Source organism: Salvelinus fontinalis, chromosome 32, assembly GCF_029448725.1.
Source record: "Salvelinus fontinalis isolate EN_2023a chromosome 32, ASM2944872v1, whole genome shotgun sequence".
Lineage (NCBI taxonomy): Eukaryota > Metazoa > Chordata > Actinopteri > Salmoniformes > Salmonidae > Salvelinus > Salvelinus fontinalis.
Genome location: NC_074696.1, coordinates 39,568,929 through 39,594,174, shown reverse-complemented (window position 1 = coordinate 39,594,174; position 25,246 = coordinate 39,568,929). Strand labels below are relative to the sequence as shown.

At 43.0% G+C, this 25,246-nt stretch overlaps 2 protein-coding genes across 6 annotated transcripts; both read right to left on the bottom strand.

Moving 5' to 3' along the window:
• Positions 1–1,232: 1,232 nt before the first annotated feature.
• Positions 1,233–11,437, bottom strand: LOC129831326 (transcription factor AP-2-epsilon-like). Of its 4 annotated transcripts, none has more exons than XM_055894629.1 (7): positions 11,266–11,437; positions 8,564–9,019; positions 5,974–6,028; positions 3,721–3,952; positions 3,044–3,162; positions 2,567–2,705; positions 1,233–2,269 (listed from the first exon to the last, which is right to left on the bottom strand). In XM_055894629.1, exons 1-7 carry the CDS (start codon positions 11,305–11,307, stop codon positions 2,008–2,010), a joined length of 1,305 nt encoding a protein of 434 aa, XP_055750604.1. In that variant the 5' UTR covers positions 11,308–11,437; the 3' UTR covers positions 1,233–2,007. The 4 variants fall into 4 exon arrangements, with proteins under 4 accessions (XP_055750604.1, XP_055750605.1, XP_055750606.1 ...); XM_055894630.1 differs by having other exon boundaries at positions 8,576–9,019; XM_055894631.1 differs by lacking the exon at positions 11,266–11,437 and adding an exon at positions 10,307–10,513.
• Positions 11,438–12,410: 973 nt separating this feature from the next.
• Positions 12,411–21,489, bottom strand: ncdn (neurochondrin). Of its 2 annotated transcripts, none has more exons than XM_055894627.1 (7): positions 21,381–21,489; positions 18,022–18,226; positions 16,647–17,900; positions 14,122–14,366; positions 13,706–13,921; positions 13,238–13,380; positions 12,411–13,084 (listed from the first exon to the last, which is right to left on the bottom strand). In XM_055894627.1, coding segments are annotated over exons 1-7 (2,487 nt in total). In that variant the 5' UTR covers positions 21,383–21,489; the 3' UTR covers positions 12,411–12,662. The 2 variants fall into 2 exon arrangements, with proteins under 2 accessions (XP_055750602.1, XP_055750603.1); XM_055894628.1 differs by lacking the exon at positions 21,381–21,489 and adding an exon at positions 20,880–21,373.
• Positions 21,490–25,246: the final 3,757 nt, after the last annotated feature.

The window sequence follows — 25,246 nt, the reverse complement described above, 5'->3', positions numbered from 1 at the left end:
CTTTCCTGTGTCCCCTATAAAGAGAACAGCCTTCTGGCTGTGTACACCGTAGTCTGTCTGTCTGTGTGCCTCCGTATGTGTTGTGTACGTGCATAGTCAATCATGAGTGAAAGTGAAAAGCCATATAATATGGCTTTTTGTTTACTGCTATTTAAGTGATGTACCTCAGTAAAATGTGGGTCGTTTCAAAAGACTTGGAACTCCAATTTAAGTACCACGTTATGCTTGTATTACGCACACTATATTTAAGTGTTATGTTTTCATAAATACATAACATATAAACTCCTATTACCTAGCTGTCACAACACTTAGTCCCAATTTTCCTCGACGTTCAGGAAAAATGAAACCGCTATGCAGCCGGATGTGAAAACAGCCAGACTAGTGAACATCAAGCCAGTGTGTCTCCAACTCCTCTCTCTTCCTATACCGCAGACAGGTGATTAATAAACATTAAACAATCCCTCCTCTCCCAAACACACCGGAATCTGACGGGAACAGCAGCATATGTTTGCCTGGAGGCACAGAGAGATGGAGAACAACCCTGCTGAGTGTCAGATATAGGAAAGGAGGGGGAGGGGTAGGTCACAGGGAGATAGGATGGGGGAATTGACACTTGGGGTAATGTGGAGGGAGGGGGCAGGTAAGGAGGTGTAGAGAATGGAGAGAACAAGCAGATAAGAGGTAGTTTAACAGATGGGGGAGAGGGACGGAAGCTGAGGTGCGGTGTTGTGCACTGGTGTCGCGGTGGTCTCCCAGGTAACGGTGGGGCTGGCGACTGCCTGGCAAGGTGACAGTTACCGCTGTGATGGTGAGGGATCGTTCTCACTTCATCGCTCTGCCGTAAATGGGCTCTCTGAATTTTTTGTGGCCCCTGGGGTGCACGTTCGCATCAGTAATTATTAATTTGTGTATGTGAGAAAGGGAGGTGGGTAGTGTGTCTATGGTTAATCATAAGTGGTGAATTGCTTATTTTTTTAGAATATTCCATTTTTTAACTTGGCAACAAATTGTCTCTATCAAAAACGTTTTAGTAAATATTTTTAATTGTATATCTTAAGAAATTATTTTTGAGATAAAAACATTAAAAAAATTCACACGAAATTGTACTTTAACCATTCATATTTGAAGGGTTTATTTCATGGCCAGTGGTTTGTAGGTATTAAAGTATTAGAATAAACCTTGAAAAGCAACCTTCCACCATTATCGACAGTGAATGATAAAACAGACAGACATTCCGCATAAGTTATTCTTTAATAATATATTACATTTATGCCGTAATACAATAATAACAGTAATAACATTAATATTAAACATACACAGTAAGTACAAAATGATGTGTTTTTTTTCTTAATTTACCCACACATACCCTCCCATTCACCCCAAAAAATCCCATAGCTGCCTGTGACACCATGCCCCCCCCCCCAAGAACTCAATTACCCAGCAGCACCCACATAAAATCGTAGTACACAAACTGCCCATCCTATGGAGTGGAGTTGGACGGTATCCAATGTCCAGATGAGGAATGAGCAAAACTAAGAAAGTTGGCTGTCCTGGATATGGCTCATCTCTTGTGATGAGATGTTTTCAGAGTGGGTCCAAGTCCAGAGAGTCAAACAGATTTTGAATGGAAGAAGCATAGAGATAAATAGTTGTATCTCTATGGGAAGTAGAGGGCATTCCAATGAATGCAGGTTGGGGTATCATCTTGACAGTCAGACAGACATATAGGGACATGAGGTCAGAACGGATTCAGACAATGTCATTGGCAGTTAGGAATGGACACTGCCCAGAAAACCAGCAGCCCAGAAGAAGTCCATGCGTCTTTGAGTGAAGTGGCCGACACACATACAGCACAAACATCACCATGCCCTTCCCTGTGAGGGATTGGGCCGCAGTAAGAATTTGGGGAAGAAATATGTCTTTGTCCTCTTAAAGGAGGCTAAGAAAGGATGGAATATGGAAATCAGTCAGTCCGTCAAATCTCCAATCTCGTCAGAAGGCGTCCACCTATTTGCGGTGCTTCATCTCCTTCTCGTGGTGGCCCTTGCCACCCCCGTGGTCCTTGTCCAGCATTTTGATGGCCTCCACCAGGTAGCTCTGGAAGGCGGAGAGGGCGGCGCAGATAGCGGGGGTACCGAAGCCGTGGGTGAGCAGGCTAAAGTGGGTGAGGTTGCTCTGGACCCCGTGCTCCAGACAGGGGTTGGGACGACTCGCCCCCAGAGGAGAGCGGTCTTGGGACAACAGGTCTACAAACTCCTTGCAGATCTCCCTGAGGAGAAAAAGTAGGAGAAGAGTTATAATTTTTCAATGCCAACGTCAACATTTTCAGGTCAACATTTAACAATGTAATGGGACGATAATCACACTCATTAAAACTATACACACATTTCCTAATTAGCTTCGTCTGCTTCAGTTAAGCCGAAAATATTTTGTAGTTGGCGTCTGCCCTTCACGCACAATATGTATATCTGTATGTATATGCAACACTTGAGATGGTTCCGTATTAGTGAGACTGTATCTACTGTAAGATTGTATTAGGCCCAGACTTGGATCACGAGACACTCACTTGGTGGCCAGCAGCATACTGCGTCGTGTGGGAAGCTGCTCAGGATCACTCTGCCTACACAGATACTCTGCTGTCGCTCTGGCAGGGAACTCCGTCTCGCACACGTACCCAAAGTCACGGGCCAGGTGGACCGCCTCACCTGGGAAGAGATAGAAAAGACTAGTGAATGGCCGGATGTCAATGTGAAGGTTCGGCAGGAAATAAGGAAAAGCGCCGTTTTTTTTACGTGATGCTCTTGTTTGGATTTACCATTGGTTTATGGTACTGCAGGGTCTTTTATGTTATTATTAATTCATTACCAATTTTCATTCAATTTAATTGTGCAATACATTTTGGTTGAACAGTTAATTACACTGGCAGTAGATTTTAATCGAGATTTGACTAAGCGATAATTGGGGAATATGTCCTCTACCTAGAGAGTTGTGTTCACCCAGGAGTGTCTGTCAGTATGTGTACAAGTTACTGTGGGCCTCTTACCCTCCACTAGAGCCGTCAGGAGGGTGACGTTGGCTGCCTTGCGTCGCCCGGCGGGGAGATTGAGCCCAATCTTCTCCAGACGCTCTCTCAGACAGCGCCCACCATTCTTTGACTTTGCCCTGAGGGAGGAGAGAGGAGCCAGAGAGAGCAGCTTAAGACCTGTCTGTGTGGCCCGCGTAACAAACCACTGAGCCTAGTCCCTGGCTCTGGCTGCCCACTCCTAGGTCTGTTTGTCTGTCTGGGCTGCTTTCACACAAAACTCCCCATGGCCATAGTCTAGTACTGCTGCCACTTGATGGTTTCATTTGGTCCTTTGCTTTTGCGTTCCGTTTTTGTTAGATATGGTGCCAAAGCACTTCATAGAAAGACAATGATTTGAAATATGCACAACTGTAATCTAATGTATGAACACTGAACAGGAAATGTGGTACATTACTTTTTTTTTGTTTTGAGGAATTGAAAATGTCTTAAAATATATATGCATTATTACATTCTCTGTGGAGGAGCGGACCTTTTGCCACTGGATACATTAAGCAATCAAGGGGTGACACATATTGTATTCTATTGTCCAGAATACCTGAATACATCTGTTGTTCAGAATTTTCTTATTTGATTTATTATCATGTGTGAAGCCTTGAAGCTGTGTGTCTCTCCACCCCTTACTCCAACCCTCTCACCTGCGCAGGACTCCGCCCAACAGGGAAGCATTGAGGCACTCGGGCGGGGCCAGCCGTCGCTGCACCTCCCCCACGGTGACCTTGTACTTGGAGGTGGAGCTGAGGAGGGAGAGACGGCCGGGGACGGAGCAGAACACCTCCCCTGGGTTGGACACGGAACCCATCCCTAGACCATCCTTACTGAGGTGGAGGGCCGACAGGGACGAGCCGTTCAGCTTGGAGGGGATGGGAACTGTTGAGAGAGAGAGAGAGAGAGAGAGAGAGAGAGAGAGAGAGAGAGAGAGAGAGAGAGAGAGAGAGAGGGTGGGTGGAAAAGGGGGGAGGATAGCAAGATAGGAAGAGAGATGATAGAGAAAGATGGGTATTGAGAAAGGGAGAAAAAAAAATCATATTTCCACGATCCTTTCTAATATACAAGTAACGTAAGTAATGTGTTTATTGCATGGATAATACATCCAGTGGCACGTATTCCCATGTGTTGACAGCTCTAATTCTGGCACCACTATTGCTGTTGTTGTTTTGGTCACAGCAGGTGGGTTCCCTGTTTCTGTAAGTAACACATCTCATTTAGATCTTGTTCACGCCTCACTACTTTCACAGTCACTTTTCTCTGACTGCTAAGCTTAAAGACCTTCATTCTCAAGTATTGAATGTTGCTAGGACTGAAGGTGCCTCTTTACAGGTTTAAAAACTGGGAGAAACTGGGGACAAAGCAGAACTACCCTATGAATGCCAATCACAGAATTGTGGCTGAGAAAGCATTTGAGCCGTTAAAATCTAAGCATCGTGGTAATACTCGCAGTTACTTGAGAGGAGTATGCGAAAAATGATTACAATTTAAACGGCCATTCAGCTCCTAATAATGATTTATGTTGACGTAAATATAAAAATAAATGTTACATCATCTTTTAAACCGTTCATTTGTTTTCTTGAAATTAGCTGATGTAGCCCACTAATCACACGTCGTCTCATGCCAGGACTGTGGGCTGGGATCTAAAGGCTGAGTGGCTCCTATAGGCTGAATTGAGAGGATTGAATTAACCCTTTCCCTAGGTGAGCGTGTGTGTGTGTTATTATGTGTGCATTACTGTGTTTCTATGGTATCTTAGTATCCTCTCCTGCCCCTGTGTGTGTGTGTGTGTGTGTGTGTGTGTGTGTGTGTGTGTGTGTGTGTGTGTGTGTGTGTGTGTGTGTGTGTGTGTGTGTGTGTTTCTGCATCTCTTCCCCCTTATCCCTTTGGCTCAGTGCATACTCCCAGTGACTAGCTATACTGTTCCGGAGTTATTATCTATGTGCCTACTGTCAGCTGTGCTAGTGCTGCCGCTGTGATGTTTTCTCTCCACTCTCTCTCCGTGGGCGGCGTGCATCTCTTTGCGACGCCCCACTGTGCGGCACAGATTCCCGGACAGAAGGGAGCTCTCTCTATCCCCCATTCAGAGCCAGCCAGGCCCAGCCGCGGAGCAGTGTAGAGGTCTTTAAGGTCTCTCTGTGTGTGTGTGTGTGTGTGTGTGTGTGTCTCTCTCTCTCTCTGTGTTCTGTTTCGCTCTCTCTCTCGGATCCGCTTATTCATGTGGGCTTTGAGTTTGTTCTATGCTCTTAAATCCGTGGCCATGAGTACGCGCTGTAATTGATACATTCTCAACCTCGGCAAATCCCTGGAATGATAGTCATTCCTCTTGAAAATGAGTGTTGGTTGCAAAATGTTAAGCATCGCTCATGCATAGATGTCATGTCTCCGGTGTAGTCACAAAAGCGGATTTGGATTTTAAGTATTTCAAGCTGTTTGGAATTCAACTTGAATTGGTTAATCGCGCCCCTGTGTCTTGTGAAAAATCCTAGTTCTTACTATTGGTAATATTAGAGTGATCATACGGCTGTGAATTTCTCCAGAACTCCTCTTTTATCACTTCTTTCCCCTCCCTTTTCCTTGCCCCACTTCTCGTCTCTCCTCCTTGCTCTAATCCTGCTCGCTCTCTCTCTCCCTCGTCCTCTCATATGACCATGAACAGTTCATTAAGAATGACTGCCTTTAGGGTGAAGTCTGCAGCCGAGTATTAGAGAACTTTTTGACTTCAAATGAAATAGCAAAACAGAATTATTTATAGTGTGTGTGTGTGTGTGTGTGTGTATGCTGGAGGGGTGGTTGGTGTTTATAGGGAAGGGTGCGCGCACACACACACACACACACACACACACACACACACACACACACACACACACACACACACACACAGAGAGCTCTGCTTCCCTTACCTTTCTTAATGACGGAGTGGTCCAGGATGCCCAAGGCTGATCCCTCCTCCATTCCCTGTGTTGGGTAGATACAGTGGCCAGTCAGGATCATTTATTCACTACCCCCACCAGCCAATTCAAAACCAGTCTGGGCCAAGTGCAATCTATAATTTAGCTCTTGTCACAGTGTAAGAAAATTATAACAGTTGATTGGCAGATTTGCTAGAGTATTGTGGTTTGTTAGGGCATCAGTGTTGGAAACTAGACCCAAAAGAGGGCAGTTTAATGAGAAGCCGGCGTTAATTCTATGTTGAGGCGGTTACTGTGGGGCCCTTATCATAATACAGTGTATGAGACTTAGCAGACGCTTTTATTCAAGGCCAAGTTTATACATTTACAGTGTATGTGATCTCTATGAACGGGGTGGAAGAAAAAGCAGTAAACAGAATTGCACTATTTCTTGAAATTGGCTGTGAACACAATGTTGTGTGGTCAGAGAACAAAGAAGAAGACAAAAGTTGGCCTTGCTTAACATTGTCTTCACTCTATGATAACCGAGACAAAGAACTGACATTTTGTGTTTGTGAGTTGAGGGCGGGTCTTGTGGGAGGGCTATTGGCATGATAATCACTTTGTCAATTCCATGTCTCTTTTACACATTTTATTTTACATTAAAAGTTGCAAATGAAAAACTATGGCCTAAGTAGGGTACGTTTTTTAAATGACAAAGGGGCTAATCGATTAGCCTTCATGAGATAAACCCTGCGTTCGCACTCCTTTTCGATGTGAATTCATGGACATCGGACATTTAAAAAAAATGTCATCTTAGTGCCCAATTTTCAAGTTACTAAATCTTTATGTAATTATCTATCTTAAGCCTACATATTTTTATATGGATGGATCAGGCCTACTTGTCTATTCAGCAAATAAACTTTATTGAAAACATGTTTGAGGGGAAGGGAGGGGATATCATTGAACTGCGAAAATAAAGTGACCAATTTAATTCGCTATAACAAATTCAACAAACATTTCAACATTTTAAACTTCGAAGTGTTTGACATTTGTGGGGTATTACTATGTTATTCTACATGTGTCATGAGGAGTGATGAAAAAAATATCTGCAGAGAGAGATGCTCTTGGTCTCGGGATTTATATGGGGCTCAAATTTGCGAATTTAATCCATTAATCAAATAAAGGTTCTGTCAAGAGAGAGCGTTTAACACAAACATGCTCTGGATAACTCCATGCCTTCCGCTTGAGTAAGTGTTTCTTTGTATTAATGACCACGGGAATCAATTGGTTGCGCCGAATTGTGTCAGAGATGCAGGATGCTTTGAACAAATGCATCTGAATCTGCACCTGCTTGTGTGTGGTTGACTACTCAATAAATCCATAGCAACGTTTAAACTATTATTCTTGCTAAATTGCATGCGTACCATAATATGTTCAACACTTCTCCCTATGACTTCAATGGATGCCGGCTAAAGCCACCAACGAAATGTTGACTTGCTTCCTGTGTTAGAGGATAGCCTATTGGCCTAATAAGTCAGCCTTGAATTTAGACACACAAAGAACAACAAAACTATTCAGGAAGGAAATAATTGCAACATATAATATTTCATATTATTATGTAAATTTTTTCAGGAGACTAACATCAATTTTGTTAATTTTCCCGCTGCAATTAATACATTGTCAATATGTCATTGAAATCAGAAACAAATTAGTTATGAGTTAATAGTATAAATACGCCTATTATCTTATTGATATCGTACTGTTTTGTTGATATTTCCAATATCCATGTCTATTTCAATTTACCTGAAAGAAATGGCTTTTCCAAATAATCTATTTACGGCTGCGTCCACAAAATAGGCTAATATAGTTAAACATATCACGAAAATGTTTTCAAGGTCTAAGAATGTAAATGATAGTAGCTTTCAGATATATTTGTTTGATCTCTGCCCGCTATATTTAACATAACAACACTTTGGGGATTAGGTTGAACTAATATAATTTTTAAGCTAACGAGACAAGCGAGCCTCTGCAATTAGTGGACCAATTCCGTTTAACATGATTAGGCCTACATGTATCCATCAACGCAATCATCACCACTTAGACAAGTCTCTAGCCTATTTACACTGCCACGGGGAAAAGATGCCATTGGTCTCTAAATAAAGTGTTTAAATTGTGCGTATACTCTTCACAATAAGATCAGGGCGAAGAACAAGGTCATTTCATTTGACAGGTGGCCACTTCGAGACAAGTATTAGTGGAACAGTTGGTAAATATGCAATATTTGACCAAATGTTATATGAATTGCATTTACAATTAGGTATTTTTCTAAGGTGGAGCCTTTGGGAGAAAAAAGCGAGTGTGTAAAATACGCATCAAAAGAAGACGACTGTCACAGTAACAAAATAAAAGAGAATCCTTGCCATACACACAATTATTCACCTAGTTCTTATAGATTCTTCCACAAGAAAACAGTAAACGAATGCAGCAATTATCTACGTAATGGGTGCATGGGTTAGGCTATGCGCTGGAAGGTGACTTTTACGCACGACCAATATAGTGTTTGTGAACGAGAGAAGGAATAATAAAAAGGTCCACGCACAAATAAACCCACCTGCATGTCCTCCAGTCCGTGATGTCCAATGTGCATTCCAAGAGGCCCGTCCCCTAGCGCTGCGGCACCCTCCCCAAGTCCGTGGAGAAGCCGGGGTACACCGGGGTACTCCCGACGGTGGTCGAGGCTTAAAGCCCGGTGTGACTGTGACAATAGCCCCCCCTCGTCCGACCGCGACCTCTGCGAGTGCCATGCCGCTTGCTGATGCTGATGGATGGAGTTGATGGAGGTGTAGGGGTCCGATAAGTGAGAGTATGCAGAGTCCTGGCTCTGGGAGTATGAGAGCGAAGACTGTGGGTATGGAGGGGGGAAGTACGGAGGTTGGAAGTCTGAGGCCGGTGTGTGGCAGAGCGGAGGAGCCGAGGAGTAAGCTGCCTGGTTCAACGAGGAGAGTTGGGACAGTCGCCCGCTGGGCGAGGAGCCGGTCAGTCCGTCCGCCCGGTCCTGTGCATTAAATAGAAAAAAGTAACTTAGGCTTCTAAATCAAACTAGTTTTGGATTACATGCAAATGCATCGATTTACTGCACCAAATGTCAGGCCTATAATGAAATGGTTTTTTATTTATTCAAATAATATTTGCAAAAGTATAAATAGTAGCCTACACGTTATCATAAGCACATTATAATTCGTTATTGATTGTGATTAACTGAACTGCAATGAAATTGAAATACAACATACAAATAAAATGATTTTAAATCAGTTCGATAGCACATATAGATCTGTACAAAACTTAGTCTGTCTTGACCACAAAAAAATTACAAATGTAGCTTAAAATTCAACTATTTAATTATTAAATGTCCAAATAACTCAAACGAAGTGTTTGATTTGCATGCAGACAGGCAGCAGGTGCCTCTGGCATCGCTGCATGACAGTGTCAAAGGTCATGGCCACTGAGAACCCCAACAGAACAAAGGACAGGTATCTAATGCGCAATAGCATCATGTTGCCCCAGGAAATACAATACCCAATATTATAAAATATGTGAACACATTTATGACTGCAGGAGCTTATAAAATATTGCAAATATGTTCAAGTTAAATGTAAAGCAATATAGCCTAAACATAACTTTAGCCATTTTGTCTGAATTAATTTGGGAGACATTATTTAATATTATAATAACATACTATCATCAATGCAATCCTTTTACAATATTCTCCAACTGTCCTGTAGCCTTCACATATGCATGCACTTCCTGGTTAAAATCGATTTTTCTAAAGCTGGGTCCCACCGATCGATTATGTTTTGTTGGAACAATGTCCATTATTAGAAACTAACAATGAGGGATTTAAAAGCAAAGGAAAAAGTTCATTTAAAATATGTATAAAATAATAAATGCCAACATAAAACCAATAACCACTAGACTAATTAATAGGTTACCATCTTGTACATTTCACACCCCCTTAGTAGTTTCAATTGTCACTATGCTCACCACAGCAAAACGCAATGGTACTTTTACAAAAGTATTATCTACCATCTCAAAGTGCCATTCTTGTTTACTCGGCTCTCTTTAAATTCATATCTCTACGGACACTTTGATGCGGTCCGACATTCCGCCGATCTATCCGGACAGCTGACAAGGACAAAAGCTGCGCCACCAGTGCGAAGTTAACGTCACACATCTGTGCCCATTCGAGTCAAGACAAAGTTGTAGAAATGGAAAATGACAAGACCATATCGGACCTAATCTGGTCTGCAGACTAGCGCGTAGTATTGAATTTATAGGGACTCACCATAGCCGAATATGTGTGGACTAACATCTCTTCTGGTTACCCAAATTCACGGTCTAGGATATGGATGTCTTATCGATGTCACCAAATAGTTATAATCCAAGATACTTTCATGTGTCTACAAGATCCATGCAGGAAATAGCTAAAGCTTTTCTTCTTCTTGCTTTTAGAAATGTCTCAATCCTCAACCACGTGCTGTTACGGATGCTTCTGTCAGAAAGTGTCCTAAATTTTCTCCATGCACGCGCTACTTATAGGTTTTCCGAACGCGCTCCACAGAAGAGGGGAGGGGTGGGTGGGGGGGGGGGTCCAGTTTTCTTAAAGAGATATTCATTCAGACAATAATACATTTCCCCACATGTATGTTTGATTTTTTTCCTACCTTTACTTTCTTTTTAGATTCGAAGTTATTTAACTAACCAAACATCCCATATTACTTGCCTCCTGTTATAAACGCCAAATGAGAGGTCTCGACCCCAGACAACCCCAAATGATTTTGGCACAGAGTATGCATCAAATAGCCTATTAGTCTATATGAATCAATATCCAGCCTTCTGTTTAAACTGCCGCGTAATCAAAGCATTACGCACGCTGTCCACCTCGCTCAACTTTTTGAGATACAGATAACTCAAAACAACTTTTAAAGTGTGTTAAATATATTTACATAATTTTGAATAATTTGATTGTGCTTACCATGACAATGAGTGAATGTTATCTATAGCATTTCAGGCACCCAAATTGGAAAACTGTTAACATTCGCAATATCGATCCGTAAAGCCATTATAACATCAAACGAGTTGTCACTAGTTCTTGCCACTTTACAAAAACTATTTAAAAAAAGATATATTCATTGTAAGCCCTATCTAGCCCGATCAGTAATAGCGTGAGAGAAAACATTTTTCAAATTCATTAGCCGTTTTATAAAAGTTTATCAATTCAAGCATAGCCAAATAATTTGTTACCTGAAAGTAGGGCTCAGTCTTCGTTCGAGATTTCCAAAGCATGATGACGTTGTTGTAAAGGGTGGCCGGGTTGCAGAGATTGGAGTTACGTTTGGACAGGGGGTTATAGCGGGCAACAGGAGGATGGATTAAGACGAGTTGAAGGTAGACTGATGAGTGAGTTGGTTGGAGTAGCGACGCAGGAGTTTTGTATGAGTCACACAGAGACATGGACGGAAGTTTGAGTAGGGGTGTGAGGGCGGGAGGTGAGCGGAATCAAGAGGGCTGCTAAATAAGGGCAAAAAGAGGGTTAGAGTTTTATGCCAAAACGAAACATTTGAATAGATAACACAATCACGTTTATTAAGTCGAATGCATTAAATTGTACTGTAATGTGCAATTTTACTATTACGCACGACCAAGAGATTTTAAGCAAACTGTATAGACTAGATTTTTATTAATTACAAATAATTATATTTAAGCGTTTCCATAGATATATCAATTAAAAAGAAATTATAACCGTACACTAGACTTCAGAATACTGGTATCTCTACTTGCTACTGTATCATTTGAAAACTATGTCCAGACGTGAGACACTGCAGGTTCTATCAAAAATGTATCGGAAAATAAACCTCGTCATGCAGCGACTCTTTTAGTAAGAAAGAAATTAAGTAAAATGCAGAGTTGAAATCTAAAGATTTACTTTCTCTGAAATGTAAAGTTAAAACATTTCAGTTTTATGGATTGAGGATATCTGCCAAACAAAGAATTAGTTATTGTTTCACTGATATATTACGGTCTTCAAAATAACTTCCAACGTGTAATCCATGCATAATTCTGGGATGTATCCTGACCCAAAATGCCACACTGCTGTCAGAATGCCATCTAGCGGTAGAAAAAGCAACATGCAGAGACATGGAAAGATATTGGTTCACTTTAATAACTACAGTACCACCTAGTTACTATACCAATTATATTAGTCTAAAATGTATGATCAGAAACTGCATCACTCCTTTCAGAAAACAAGAACATTGGTTTTATGCATACGTCCTGTAAGTGTTTTGAATTTCAGTAGTAAGCAGGACAGCTTTGAGTGTGGATACCATCTCTCTTCTCTGTTGAAGGAACATTCCGCTTCAAAATTAAAAAAAACTTAAGATGAAATCTTAAACAAAATAATGATTTTATTCTTAACTTTCATACATGTAACAGACTGCTTATATACAGTCATACCATCTTACAAACAACTGAAATGTTTATCAGGAAGCGTATGACAAAGCAAATATAGCCTGTTACTAAACAATGATATATTCAGCCATTTTGTCTTCGTCTCGAGGCTGAAGTTTTTCATGATCATGTTACGTGTCTGCTCAGGAAAAACCCCTGGCCCTCATCTTCATGATCAATACACAAGTGCTTCAGTTTGTGGTAAGGGATTTCCTCAGACTGCCCATGCTACCCAAGGCTCCCTTGGCACTGCTCTTCAGCAGCACACTGATCTCCTGTCGACAGGACGGGCACTGGAGTGCCACTGCGCAGAGGGCCTCCTCTAGTGCCCCCTGGGTGTGGGGGTCAGGTAGGGTGCTACAGGAGCCCAGCATGGCGAGGGTGTGATTGAGCCAACCCTCCTCCCTGACCAGGGTGATGATCCAGGGCTGGGCCTTCACACAACCTCCCAGGGCCTGCAGACACAGCCTCCACAGCTCCCCAGCCTCCTCCCACCACTCCTCCCAGGCAGGGCTCACCCTAACTGGGCCTGGGCCTGAGCTGGAGTCCAGGGCACCACGGAGGAACCGCAGGGCTGCGGAGAAGAACCGCCTCTGGCTTGCTTCAACCGGAGCTGGACCATGGTAGAAGACATACAAAGAAAGGCTTCAATGAATTTAGAGGGAATGTATTAGGCATACATTTATACAATTGCAAAAATAAACAATTCTATTGAGACAGAAATTGTCCCGTTCACTCATCTAAAAACAAAGCCATGTTAACTCACCTTTAGGAGCCGGTTTAAGCCTGCCAATCATGAGACCCAGAGTACAAAGATTGGCAGCCAGGACCAAGAGGCGGGGTTTTTGCAGGAGAACAGGAAGTGCTTCACTCAACAGTGACTCAAGGCTTCTGAAACAAGGGTCCTTTCTGAGAGACAAGATTGTGCATTAATAACAGATTTTGTCACACAGGTTATATTGTAATATTATGCATCCCCAATGTGAATTTGCAGTTAGTGAACTATTTACCATTGAGGGGGAGATTCATTTTCATTTCTTTCATAGTCAACACAAAACGACCCCATTTTGCTGTATAAAAATCCATCCCAACTAGTCACCAGTATCTGTAAATTTAACTGTGTTTTATAGCATACGTGTGTGCATTTCAGTCTCTACAAAACATTCGTTATACAACACATACGTGTGTATTTGGGTCTCTGCAAGGGCAGCTGTGTGTAGTGTTTATTTTGTACCTGACTCGCTCCGGCTCCGTGACAGCGAAGTTGAGCAGGGCCGAGCAGGCTGTCTCCATACTTGGGTCCCGGGCTAGCGCTGCCCCTCCTTTCCCCCGCAGGTCACCCCATCCCTGGGTTAGGAATGTCACCAGGAGACCTGGGGTGTCCAGGGTGAGTAACACCTTTCTTGGGGCGTCCTCTGCAGAGAGGTGGCACAGAGCTGGGAGGAGATACCTAGAGAGAGAGAGAGGGGGTGGGGAGGGGGGCAGGAGAGAGACTGTGGCTTAAGATCCTGTTTCCCAAATGCGGTCAACTCCTGATAAATATGCACACAGCTTGGGACTGTCAGCACAACCTGCACTAAACCCAGCATGCAGTTACCAGGAGCAGTTTTTTAAAGAATTCAATTGGGACTGGAATCAGAGTCAACCTACCTTACAGCATCTTTGCCTGTCCAAGCCCCTCCCTGTGAGCAGTCGCCTACAGACATCTCCGACATCCAATTGGAAAGACCCTGGTCCTGACTCTCTCCCTGCATATGGCTTCTGGCGTAGCCCATCAGAAAGGGCAAGAGGGCAGTCACTTCCTCCTTGAGACAGGAAGTCTCTTCGGCGAGCCAGGCGCAGAGGGAACGGAACGTGACGAAAATGAAGGGGTCGCCGTAACGACTCGGATCAACCTGGAGAAAAAGACTTAAAAAGTTAGTTTCAGAATCAGAGTTAGCCTTCTCTTACAGGAGTACTCTTTGAGCAAAGCTAAAAGTGTGATGTAAGTTAAACACTACTGTATTGGGTAAATCCATTTGAATTCAATCACTTTTTGACAGCACCCCTTTTGATTTGAACGAAGCCTTCAATATATTTTCCCATTGTAGGAAGGCTCACAAAGTGACTTTTTGGACGCGAATGTCAAAATGTAAACGTGTTCAAAGTTAACCCATTTTGCATACCCCACCATACCATGAGACATCCATGTCTTCATCACTGGAAAATATAGCCCTTTGCACTTCTACCCGTAAACAGGTTGAAAATGGACTGATAAGCACCTAAATTGGAACGTAGTGGCTGTACAGTTAAATGCTATACATGAGTATCAGAGCTCAGGGTCTCCGCTCCACAGCTCTGTATGGGTTTTGACTGACAGGCGTTCTGAACTTGACCACCGCGTGCAACAAGAAGTTGGCCACAACCCTCCCGCTAATTTGGCAACTTTTGCACATTTTTTGTTGTCCGAGTGAAGGAAATGCTGCAAATGACGAGGACTCGATGTATTGTGAAAAACGAGACGTTGAGGATTCGAACAAATATTTCTTTGATGTCATACAAGCAAGCCAAACGCCCGTAAGTCCAAATGTGCACTTCACATTTCCATCTCATAAAACTCATGTCATATACAGTGTCAACGTTTATGGTCACTAAGTTTGATGTGCAGTCACAAGATGACATGGGTTGTCCTGAACAGAATGAGCCTGTTTGTTGTATTGTGAAGAACATTTGCCGCGGACCACGCATCTCAACGCACTCATCTTTCCATTCCATGCGCCCCCAAAATGACCATCTGCTTCGCTGAATTGCCTCGTGAAAGCCTGATACTATAAGATTATAAAAAACAATTTAACTAGTCATGTTGGAAATAGAACAAGCTTTCAAATTATGCCCCCCTGACCCAGAATGAGATTTATTATGGACCGTTTTTTTGGATTGCGTAAACAGTATTTGTGCAAAGGCGGGGGGGGGATGCAATGCTGTGTTCCAAACAAAACAACTACAAGTGTACTTGCTCTAGTTCTTCAACGGCACAGCTAGGGGAGCTAAAAAGAAACACTTTATAGTTGAAGACTCTTCGAGTCATATAAACGCATTGGAATTACTTAGAAACTGTGCACACTAAGGTGTGGGGCCACTTGGAAACACCAGTTAGACCTCTCACTCAAACCTTTGTCATGTCTTCGGTTGCACCTATCCCAAATGTTCCAAGAATATTCTTATCACGTTACTGAATGTATTTCCAGATTTTGTTAAAGAAATTAGGTAAAGGACAGTAAAATGCACATAAAATCAACAGTGTAATGTTTGGATTCACTCGTGTCAGGTGAACTGTTGTGTCCCTCACCTTTTGTCTAATACTTTTCCCATAATCTCCAAACTGTTTCCTTTTCATTGCTACCATGGGTATGAATATGCTTTCCATATTTCTTCTATAAGAAACAATTCAATTTAGCCCTATCCATATAGTGTAAGAGGAAAAAAAATAAAAAAATTTTTTTTTTAAATCGAATACAATATTTTTTTAAAGTTACCGTAAAAATTTAAATTATCCCAAAATATATATATATTCCCATAAACCCTATTTTACATTATCTGAGGTTCTTGTTTTGTGCCCGCCATCAGTTGACACAAATCCTACAATTCTGTAAAGCAGAGTCTAAGCTACAACATAAGTATTAAAAAAAAAAAATACATAAAATAAATCAAGTTCACCCATATTTTGATAATGAACATTAAAAAGGTTTTTAAAAATGTAAAAGCATTTCCATTAAAACAACATTTCTCTTTTTGTGAGCTTTTAAATGACATCAAACTCAACCGTTTAGCTTTTCAAGTGATGAAGACGTGTAATGGTAGGGCGGGAATGCAAACTAGCTCAACATCGAGCACCTCTATCTTCTGAAAGTTTTGGCATTCAGGTCCAAAAAAAGTCCCTTCCTGACCACTTCTTCCATGGGCAAAAATGTACTGGAAGTTATGTTTAAATCAAAAGGGATGTTGTCAAAAAGCGCTTGAAATCAAATGGATTTACCCTATTGTGAATTTTGTGTGTCTGTGCTTTGTACTGTCCACACCTCAGTTATCTTGAGGGAAACATGATTTGAATTTTACTCCACCTACACTTCCTTACAGACACTCTGGCTGGTGTGTATAATGAGTATGAATGCATCTTCTTTGCCTCGTTCTTTTACCTGCTGCAGGTGATAGATGACGGCCGAGAAGGCCTCCTCCAGAACCCGGAGAACCTGCCTGCTCTGCTGCAGACTGAGCCCAGTGATGGCAGTCTGTGGCTGGGTATCACTCTGCTGGGCAACTCCCTGGCTGCTGCAGGCCTGCTCCATGGCCGCTTCCATGACGCGGTAGCAGGCGGTGAGTGTCTGTTGCAGCTGGGGACTCAGCTCTGTATCGGGGGGCTCCTCCAGCCCCATCCTCACCTCCACACAGGCCCGGTTCACCAGCAGGCAACAGAACTTAGGTGGCCCCACAGGCTCCCAGCCGCACAGGTCCAACAGGCAGGCGGAGAGGACTAACACAGGGCCTAATTGACCTGGGGTCAGCTTAGCCTGCAACATGGGCCTCAGGGCCGCCCACAGACTGACCATAGTTGGCGTTAGGTCAGTGTCCTTTGGTGTTCCACCTGGCGAGGGGAGGAACTGCGGCACCAGGGCACACATATCGAGCTGGGTGAGGCCAGTGGCTTGGCAGAAGTCTTGGGAAACTCTAGCCAGGAGAGAGAGGAGTTCGGCTGGGTGCTTACTCCAGGCTCTCTCTTTAGTTTTGCCTGAGAGCAGGGCACCAAGAAGGGGTAGTCCTTTTTCATGGCTCAGTGTCTGTTTCTGCCCCAAAGCCCGACAAAGAGCTGGGACAGCACCCCTGGCCAGGAGCTGATCTGGGCCCCGGGGTAAAGCACACACTGTAATCAAAACCTGGTAACAGTCCGTAGCCAAGGCCTCATCCAGTTTGACTGTTGAATGGGAAGTTGGAGCTTCATTTTCTGCAGTACCTTCCTCAGAGCCTGTAGGGCTCGACGCATCCTGAGATGGTGCTTTGAATCCTGCAGTGTCCTGGACAGGCTCTTTGGTAGTGTTCGTGCTCTGTGATGACTGTTCATCTTCAGCCTGGCTTGGCTGGTCTGGTTCCATCCCTTGTCTAGCCTGGTGCTGGGCTTGTTTCTGCGGGCTCCATTTGGGCCCATCGGCCAGCAGCCCTAGCAGTAGAGGGATGGTGGTAAGGAGCTGTGGGTGGGCGGCCATGTCTGGGTCTGTGCTGAGGGCAGCCAGCAGAGCTGTGCCCAGAGACAGAAGCTCCTCTGGGGGCAAGCCGGAGGCATCACTCCCCCGGACCGCCGTCACCAGCAGGCGAGCTGGAAGACTCAGCCCCACCGCCTCAAAGATGCGCCGCAGCGTCGCACTGTCAAGCTGGCCTGCTGGACACAATCGTGTAATCTACAAAACAGAAAGTGAAGGATGGAGAATATAAGGGTGAAATATTTTTTTGTTACCCACCATACCAGATTAAATAGAATTACTAAGGGTCGGAGATAAGGTAGACTGGTGACACTCTTACCAGGAGGAGTGCAGCGAGTGTGTGGCTGTCGTTTTTGGCGTGGGTGAGTGTGTGTAGACAGCGCTCCAGAACCTCGCGCTGGGCAGCAGACAAGCCATCTATCGCCAGCGGAGCTCCATCTCCTTCCTCACCGCCTGTGTGTTCGCCACTGGAATCACTCTCAGAGCTCACAATAAATGTACCCTCAGCCATTGCTAATGCCATCCTGTCAACACAATATACATATCAGTGGTGAAAATGAGTGAGACAGAGATCCAGACAATGCCCCATCTTCACAACAAGTTGAGGTAGGAAGACGTCAGCCTCTACTGCATCCTGTACATTGGATTAGTGAGCAAAAATAAATCACTGCCTTTTTTTGTCAAGAGCTTACCTCAAATGAATCCTTTTGGAAGTTTTTCTTGGTAAGCCATTCTCATGATTTTTGTCATTGTTGTAGAGCACCACTCCTTTCCTTTGTTTGCTGAAGTGCAAAGGCCTACCTGAACTCTTATATTACGAAATAAGTCTTGTTGTGCATTGTATTATGTTCATGTTAGCTGTGTAGCTAGCTAGCTAGCTAGACTAACTATCCCAATATGTACTCTTAATAGGTAGACCAAACCAGTTTTGGTGATTTCTGGTATTTCATCAAAATAAATCAATACATTTTTGGACTCATTCAAAAGTTAACTGATTAAGTACAATACCATTGGAAAATCATGTTTAAAGTTCAATTTATATTCCGAAAACGTAAGTTGAAAAGGATGCTGTTGCTGCTTCCTGTTGACAAGACATTTTGATAAACAGCCCAGTGTCCAAATCAGTAACCAACAGTTTGTGATATATTGAAGACCTAAACATAAAATGTACTATCTGCACATACATGTGCAACAATAGTAATCATATTACTTGTAGTTTTTATAAACGGCACATTAACATGTAGTGTGTGTTTGCATTGATCAGTTACACATACATGTCAGTACATACACACAACAAGTAGGTCAAACGGGGGAGAGGCGTTATGCCGTGAGGTGTTGCTTTATTGGTTGAGTTTTTTTAATAAACCAGGTTTGCTGTTCACTTGCACTATATGAGATGGAAGAGAGTTCCAGGCAATCAACTGTACGTTACCTTGAATTTGTTCTGGGCCCGGGAACTGTGAAAAGACCCCTGATGGCATGTCTGGTGGTGTAAGTATGTGTTAAGTGTTGTGCGTAAGATGACTATGCAAACAACTTGGAATTTCCAACACAATGTTTCTTATCAAACAAGAAGAACCCAGTGAGTCTTTCCTCAACTCTTAACCAAGAGAGACTGGCATGCACATGATTCATATTAGCCATCTGATTACAGTGAAGAGCAAAACGTGCTGCTCTGTTCTGGGACAGCTGCAGCTTAACGAGGTCCTTCTTTGCAGCACTTGACCATGTGACTGGACAATAATCAAGACCAGATGAAACTAGAGGATGCAATACTTCCTTTGTGGAGTCAAAACCCCATGGAAACTGGAGATATTTTTTACATTACTAGTTAGAGAACAACCTGCAGAAGACAGTCAGCTACATTTTGGAGTGATGAATTTAGATTGAGAGGGGGGGGGGGGGGGGGGGGGGGGGGGTCGCCAAAACAGAAAAGCAACACTTATTTGTCAATTACTCATATCGATTGCTTGAGAGGGGGGGAAACGAGGTTGCACGTCCTGATAAAACTAACAGTTCAAAACCCACAGAATCTGGGAATAATGTGTAGAGCATTGGTTGGAGGACAATTTGTAGAACACAGCATTTTAAATCAAGTCGGTCGCCAACGCGGTAAGTGTAACGCAACACTTTTTTTGCCAATCACTTCGATATCACGCTGAAATCAATAGAACAGAGGGAAAACGCTTTGGATGTAGCACTGTTTACACTAACACTATTCAAAGGCCACACGGAAACTTGGTACAACCTATACAGGGTTGGTTAGATGAGAACTTGTAGAAGGCTTACCTATATTTTGGAATGTCGGATATTGATTTCGGGAGGCTGCCACCACAGAAAAGGAACAGACCACTTTTTCTGTTAGTTAAATTAAACAAATAACGACGCAGCATAGGATAGAAGTGGCAACGGTTGGCCGCTATTTAAGTGATAGCTTGACAGTCGAATTCATGTGTTGGTGTGCGGCAAGCGCCTTAACTCTGCGTTCAAAGTCCTGCACATCCCAGCGCGTGACAAATCAACAGTACAAAACCAAAGATATGTATCTGTTTTAAGCAATCAATCTCATGTCATCGTGATGGCTATACACTTTTATACTAATATCACCAATCTGAGGTATAAAGTATGTGTAATTCCGCTCAAAATTTACAGGGTGAAAAATGCAAGCTTGTGTAAATTAGTAACACAAACAATCCACATTAAGAAAAGTAGCACAATATAGAATATGGCAAAAATAATTATACATGTCAATTTAAGGTGATAGTATGTTGCCCACTCAAACTATTGCAACAAAGACATACCTCACTCATTTAACCAATTAAAAGTTTTAAAAAGCTCTCAAACAATTTAGCTCTGCGCTCTAGACCAGTGTTTATCCAATTTGATCCTGTTATCAGCTGTGTAGTGCTAGGGCAAAAACCAAAACGTGCACCCAGGGGTGCCCCAGGACCGAGTTTGGGAAACCCTGCTCTAGACTAAAGCCTCCATTGTCTGTGCAGCAGCCTGGAAGTTTGACATCCCTACTCTTAAGGAGCCTTGTTATTTGCAGAGGTAGACTGGCTCTCACAGCCAAATACTCCATCTAAACATGAATCGATTCTCAATTACGATACGGTTCCAAAAACAAAGCCCTTTTAATATCACACCAAAACAATTTCACAAAAGCAAAATACACACCGTTTTAACCAGCTTTCTCGGTTGCAGCGGACAGTATTTTTCAGTGACAACGCGTTTCTGGCGACCTTCTACACATAGGTGTTCGGAGCCGCTGTAACATAGAAATATGGCCATGTGGGAACACGAACCTGGCCTAACCCTATAAAAAGACGAGCGCCAATTTAACGTTTTATTTTTAGGAAAATATGTATCGCTGATATGAAAGATAAGGTCCTTATTACTTCCTAAACCGTACCGTATGCTGTTAATGTTCAGACCGAGCTTCGCTCTTATCAAAACTCCTCCGTACAGAAGACACCTTCACCTAATGGCTCTTGTGGAGTAACTGAGAGTCATGCTCAAGGGCTAGGCTAACTCAAATTAGTAAGCTTTCCAAAGTGTTGTGGCTAAAGAACTCATATCGTATACGTTCAGTGTACATATATTTTAGCATTTTCTTTGGCATACATTGAAAACTACTGTGATAAAATAATTAGTGGAAGTAGCTACAAACATACTCACATTTAGGCTAGCTGCGTTCTTTATTTGTTCATTCAACTTTCAGCGCTACACAAGAGAATGAGATCCACGAAAGTAAGCTGTCAAAAGAAGAGATGGTTACAACAACCAATCAACGTGATCAACAAATTATAATCGGCCAATCATGAGGCGGTTCTTTGACATGTAAGGACGCCATTTTGGTTGGTGGTCCGTTCTGGGAACGTTTATATTTTTTGTTGGCAAAGCAAAATATTGGCACATTATTTCAATGCTCTTTGATAATGTTGTGTTTTGTCATAGTAATAAAACTTACTCCAAAAGATTGCAATTACTTGGCTGCGCGAGACGGACGTGATTGGATTAATCGTGTTTAGGTTTATATTAAGTCGCAAACTGCGCAAGCAAGACCTCTCAGAAGCCAGTTTTTGTGAACTATATTGAACAAAAATACAAACGAAACAATTTCAAAGATTTTACATTGTTACAGTTCATATAAGGAAATCAGTCAATTGAAATAAATAAATTAGGCTCTAATCTATGGATTTCACATGACTGGGCAGGGGCGCAGCCATCAGTGTGCCTGGGAGGGCATAGGCCCACCCACTGGAGAGCCAGGCCCAGCCAATCAGAATGAGTTTTTCCCTACAAAAGGGCTTTATTACAGACAAAAATACTCCTTAGAAGGGTAAGAAGCCAAATGTGGAGGTCCTGGGCTGCTGTGGTTACAAGCAGTGTTTCCTCTAAACTGCACGCACAGTAGCCCGGGACTGCCACAGAGAGAACCACGAGATTGAACTTCACTCAACTTTCTAGAGCAGTGGTCACCAACCGGTCGATCTCCAAGGCATTCCTAGTCAATCGCCAAACATTTCTGTAAAAACCTCAACGATAAAGCCTTTTATTCCTATTTTGTTTTATTTGTCACAGGCTGTTGGCGGTAGGTGCACCCGATTCAGCTGCCCTGTGCGCCTGGTAGGCGAACTGTTGTCATTTTTAACCATTTCATGTGTCTGAAGATAAAAACTCTGCCTTCCCGGCTGGCCCAGAGAGCAAATCAAGTGCACTATAGTTCTACCGCTGGCCAATCGTATGGCTCAGATGACCATGTCTGCAGTAACGTAGCAGACATAAAAGATACAGCAAAGTTGATACTGTGAGATTTCAAAACGTTTAAAACCATGACTAGAAAGAGATGGTCAACGAATACAGCAATTACAGCCTCGGGTCTTCTTGGGTATGATGATGCTACAAGCTTGGCACACTTGTATTTGGGGAGTTTCTCCCATTCTTCTCTGCAGATCCTCTCAAGCTCTGTCAGGTTGGATGGGGAGCGTCACTGCACAGCTATTTTCAGGTCTCTCCAGAGATGTTGGATCGGGTTCAAGTCCGGGCTCTGGCTGGGTCACTCAAGGACATTCAGAGACTTGTCCCGAAGCCACTCCTGTGTTGTCTTGGCTGTGTGCTTAGGTGAACCTTCGCCCCAGTCTAAGGCACTGAGCGTTCTGGAGCAGGTTTTCATTAAGGATCTCTCTGTACTTTGCTCCATTCATATTTCCCTCGATCCTGACTAGTCTCCCAGTCCCTGTCGCTGAAGAAGAACTCTGGAGCTCTGTCAGAGTGACCATTGGGTTCTTGGTCACCTCACTGACCAAGGCCCATCTTCCCCAATTGCCCAGTTTGGCCGAGCGGCCAGCTCTAGGAAGAATCTTGGTGGTTCCAAACGTATTCTATTTAAACTTATTCCACTGTGTTCTTGGTGTAACGTCTGCTTCCAACTCACACTCTCAAACACGTAGATCCCCTGAACGCAGCTCAGTTTCCAGCCCACTTTCCAGCTCTCACTCTCAAACACATAGATCCCCTGAATGCAGCTCACTCTCCAGATCCCAACCACCTGAATTCTGATCACATGTTTTCACACCTGTATGTCATTTACACACACTATTTAGTTCAGTTCTTTGCACCCCTTCATTGTGAGGTATTGTTTGTTTTGTTACACGGTGTATTCGGAGCTCTGTTTATTTCTGTACTAGTCCTCCCGTGTATCGTGGTTTTTGGCCATCCTCACTAACGACGCCTTTTTGCCTATTCCCTATCAAATTTCCTGTTGTCAACCTCTTGCCTGATGTCTCGGACTACGTCATTAGCCTTTTCCCTGCCTGTACTGTTAACTTTTTGGAGCCCCTGTGTATGACCTTCTGCCTGTCCATGGACCCAGCTACCTGCCTCCTCCTGTGGTCCTTTGCTAATAAACCCTGCTGTGCCCTGCGCTTGAAACCAGCACTCTGTCTCCCATCGTATTCATTACACTTAGGGAACGTCAATGCTGCAGACATTGGTTGGTACACTTCTACAGATCTGTGCCTCGATCCATTTCTGTCTCAGAGCTCTACGGACAAATCATTCAACCTCATGGCTTTATTTTTGCTCAGACATGCACTGTCAATTGTGGGACCTTATATAGACAGGCGTGTGCCTTTCCAAATCATGTTCAATCAACTGAATTTACCACAGGTGGACTCCAATCAAGTTGTAGAAACATCTCAAGGATGATCAATGGAAACAGGATGCACCTGAGCTCAATTTCGAGTCACATAGCAAAGGGTCTGAATACTTATGTAAAACAGGTACTTTTGTTTTTAATTTTGTATAAATTTGCAAACATTTCTAAACCTGTTTTCGCTTTGTCATTATAGGGTATTGTTTGTAGATTGATGAGGGAAAATGTATTTAATCCATTTTAGAAAATGTCTGTAATGTAACAAAATGTGGAAAAAGAGAAGGGGTCTGAATACTTTCTGAATGCACTTTACTTGTTACAAGAACCGGAGCACATGACTTGACAAGTCGTTTACAGTTTTTGACAAATCACAAAGCAAATAAAATGTTATCACCTCACATATCATCACCCTGAATACAATCCTATTGCCTAGCCTAACCGCGCGAAAGCTAAACAGGGTTGCCAGGATTGGATGAAGCCATTTTAGGGGAGTTTGTGAGGGGGTTCATTTAATTTGGGGGACTTTTTGGTTGGGTAAAAATGGGAGAAGGCATCGTGGGGGGATATGATGAGGGAAATATTACTATGATGGGGGATTTATTAATAAATGGGGGGCAAACACAAGAGAAGTTTACAAGTTAAATAAAAATAAAACCCTGGAAAGGGCGGACTGAGCTAGCAACCCTGAGGTACCATATTTACAATCTGATGCTGCGTTCAAAACAACTGGGAACTCTGAAAAAACGAGCTCTGACTGGGATTTTTTTTTTGAACGGTCATCCAACTCGGAATTCCAACAAGATAGCTAACTTCATGATTTTACCAATTTGTCTGAGTTCCTAGTTGTCTTAAGTACCATATGTCACAGGTCAGGTTTTCTCCCTTGAGTGTACTACCAGAGGTTGCCACTGGAGAGCACCCTTGAGTTACTTCCAGTATCCAGGTGACCCTGATTGGGTTTATTGGGATCACTTGCTGGATGACTATTTAGGTTCCTCTGTGGACTGGGCCAGTTGTTCAGGTCTCACGTTTTGTTCAGTGTTCTCTTGCTTTGTTGTTTTGCTATGAAGAGCTTAAGTAAATATTCTGGATTTACCCTTACCTCCGTCTGCTGTGTTTCTCTGCGTCTGGGTCCGAGTTCATACTAGCATTAATGTCACACCATTAAGTCATTAAGTCAGTTGAGTATTAAGTCAGTTGAGTGAGAGGATCAGTTCATTAGAGTTAACTGCATCTCAGATTGCAGCCCAAATAAATGCATCACAGAGTTCAAGTAACAGACACATCTCAACATCAACTCTTCAGAGGAGACTGCGTGAATCATGCCTTCATGGTCAAATTGCTGCAAAGAAACCACTACTAAAGGACACCAAAAAGAAGAGACTTG

Excerpts from the sequence above, each read along its gene's own strand:
- ncdn (XM_055894627.1), bottom strand. Across the intron at positions 13,381-13,705 it reads ACGGAGCCGGAGCGAGTCAG|AAAGGACCCTTGTTTCAGAA; the intron begins GTACAAAATAAA and ends CTTGTCTCTCAG. Across the intron at positions 13,085-13,237 it reads GCTTAAACCGGCTCCTAAAG|CTCCGGTTGAAGCAAGCCAG; the intron begins GTGAGTTAACAT and ends ACCATGGTCCAG.
- LOC129831326 (XM_055894629.1), bottom strand. The coding sequence starts at position 11,307 with ATGCTTTGGAAATCTCGAACGAAGACTGAGCCCTACTTTCAG. Across the intron at positions 3,163-3,720 it reads TTGGGCGGAGTCCTGCGCAG|GGCAAAGTCAAAGAATGGTG; the intron begins GTGAGAGGGTTG and ends CTCCTCCCTCAG. Across the intron at positions 2,270-2,566 it reads AGTATGCTGCTGGCCACCAA|GGAGATCTGCAAGGAGTTTG; the intron begins GTGAGTGTCTCG and ends TTTTCTCCTCAG.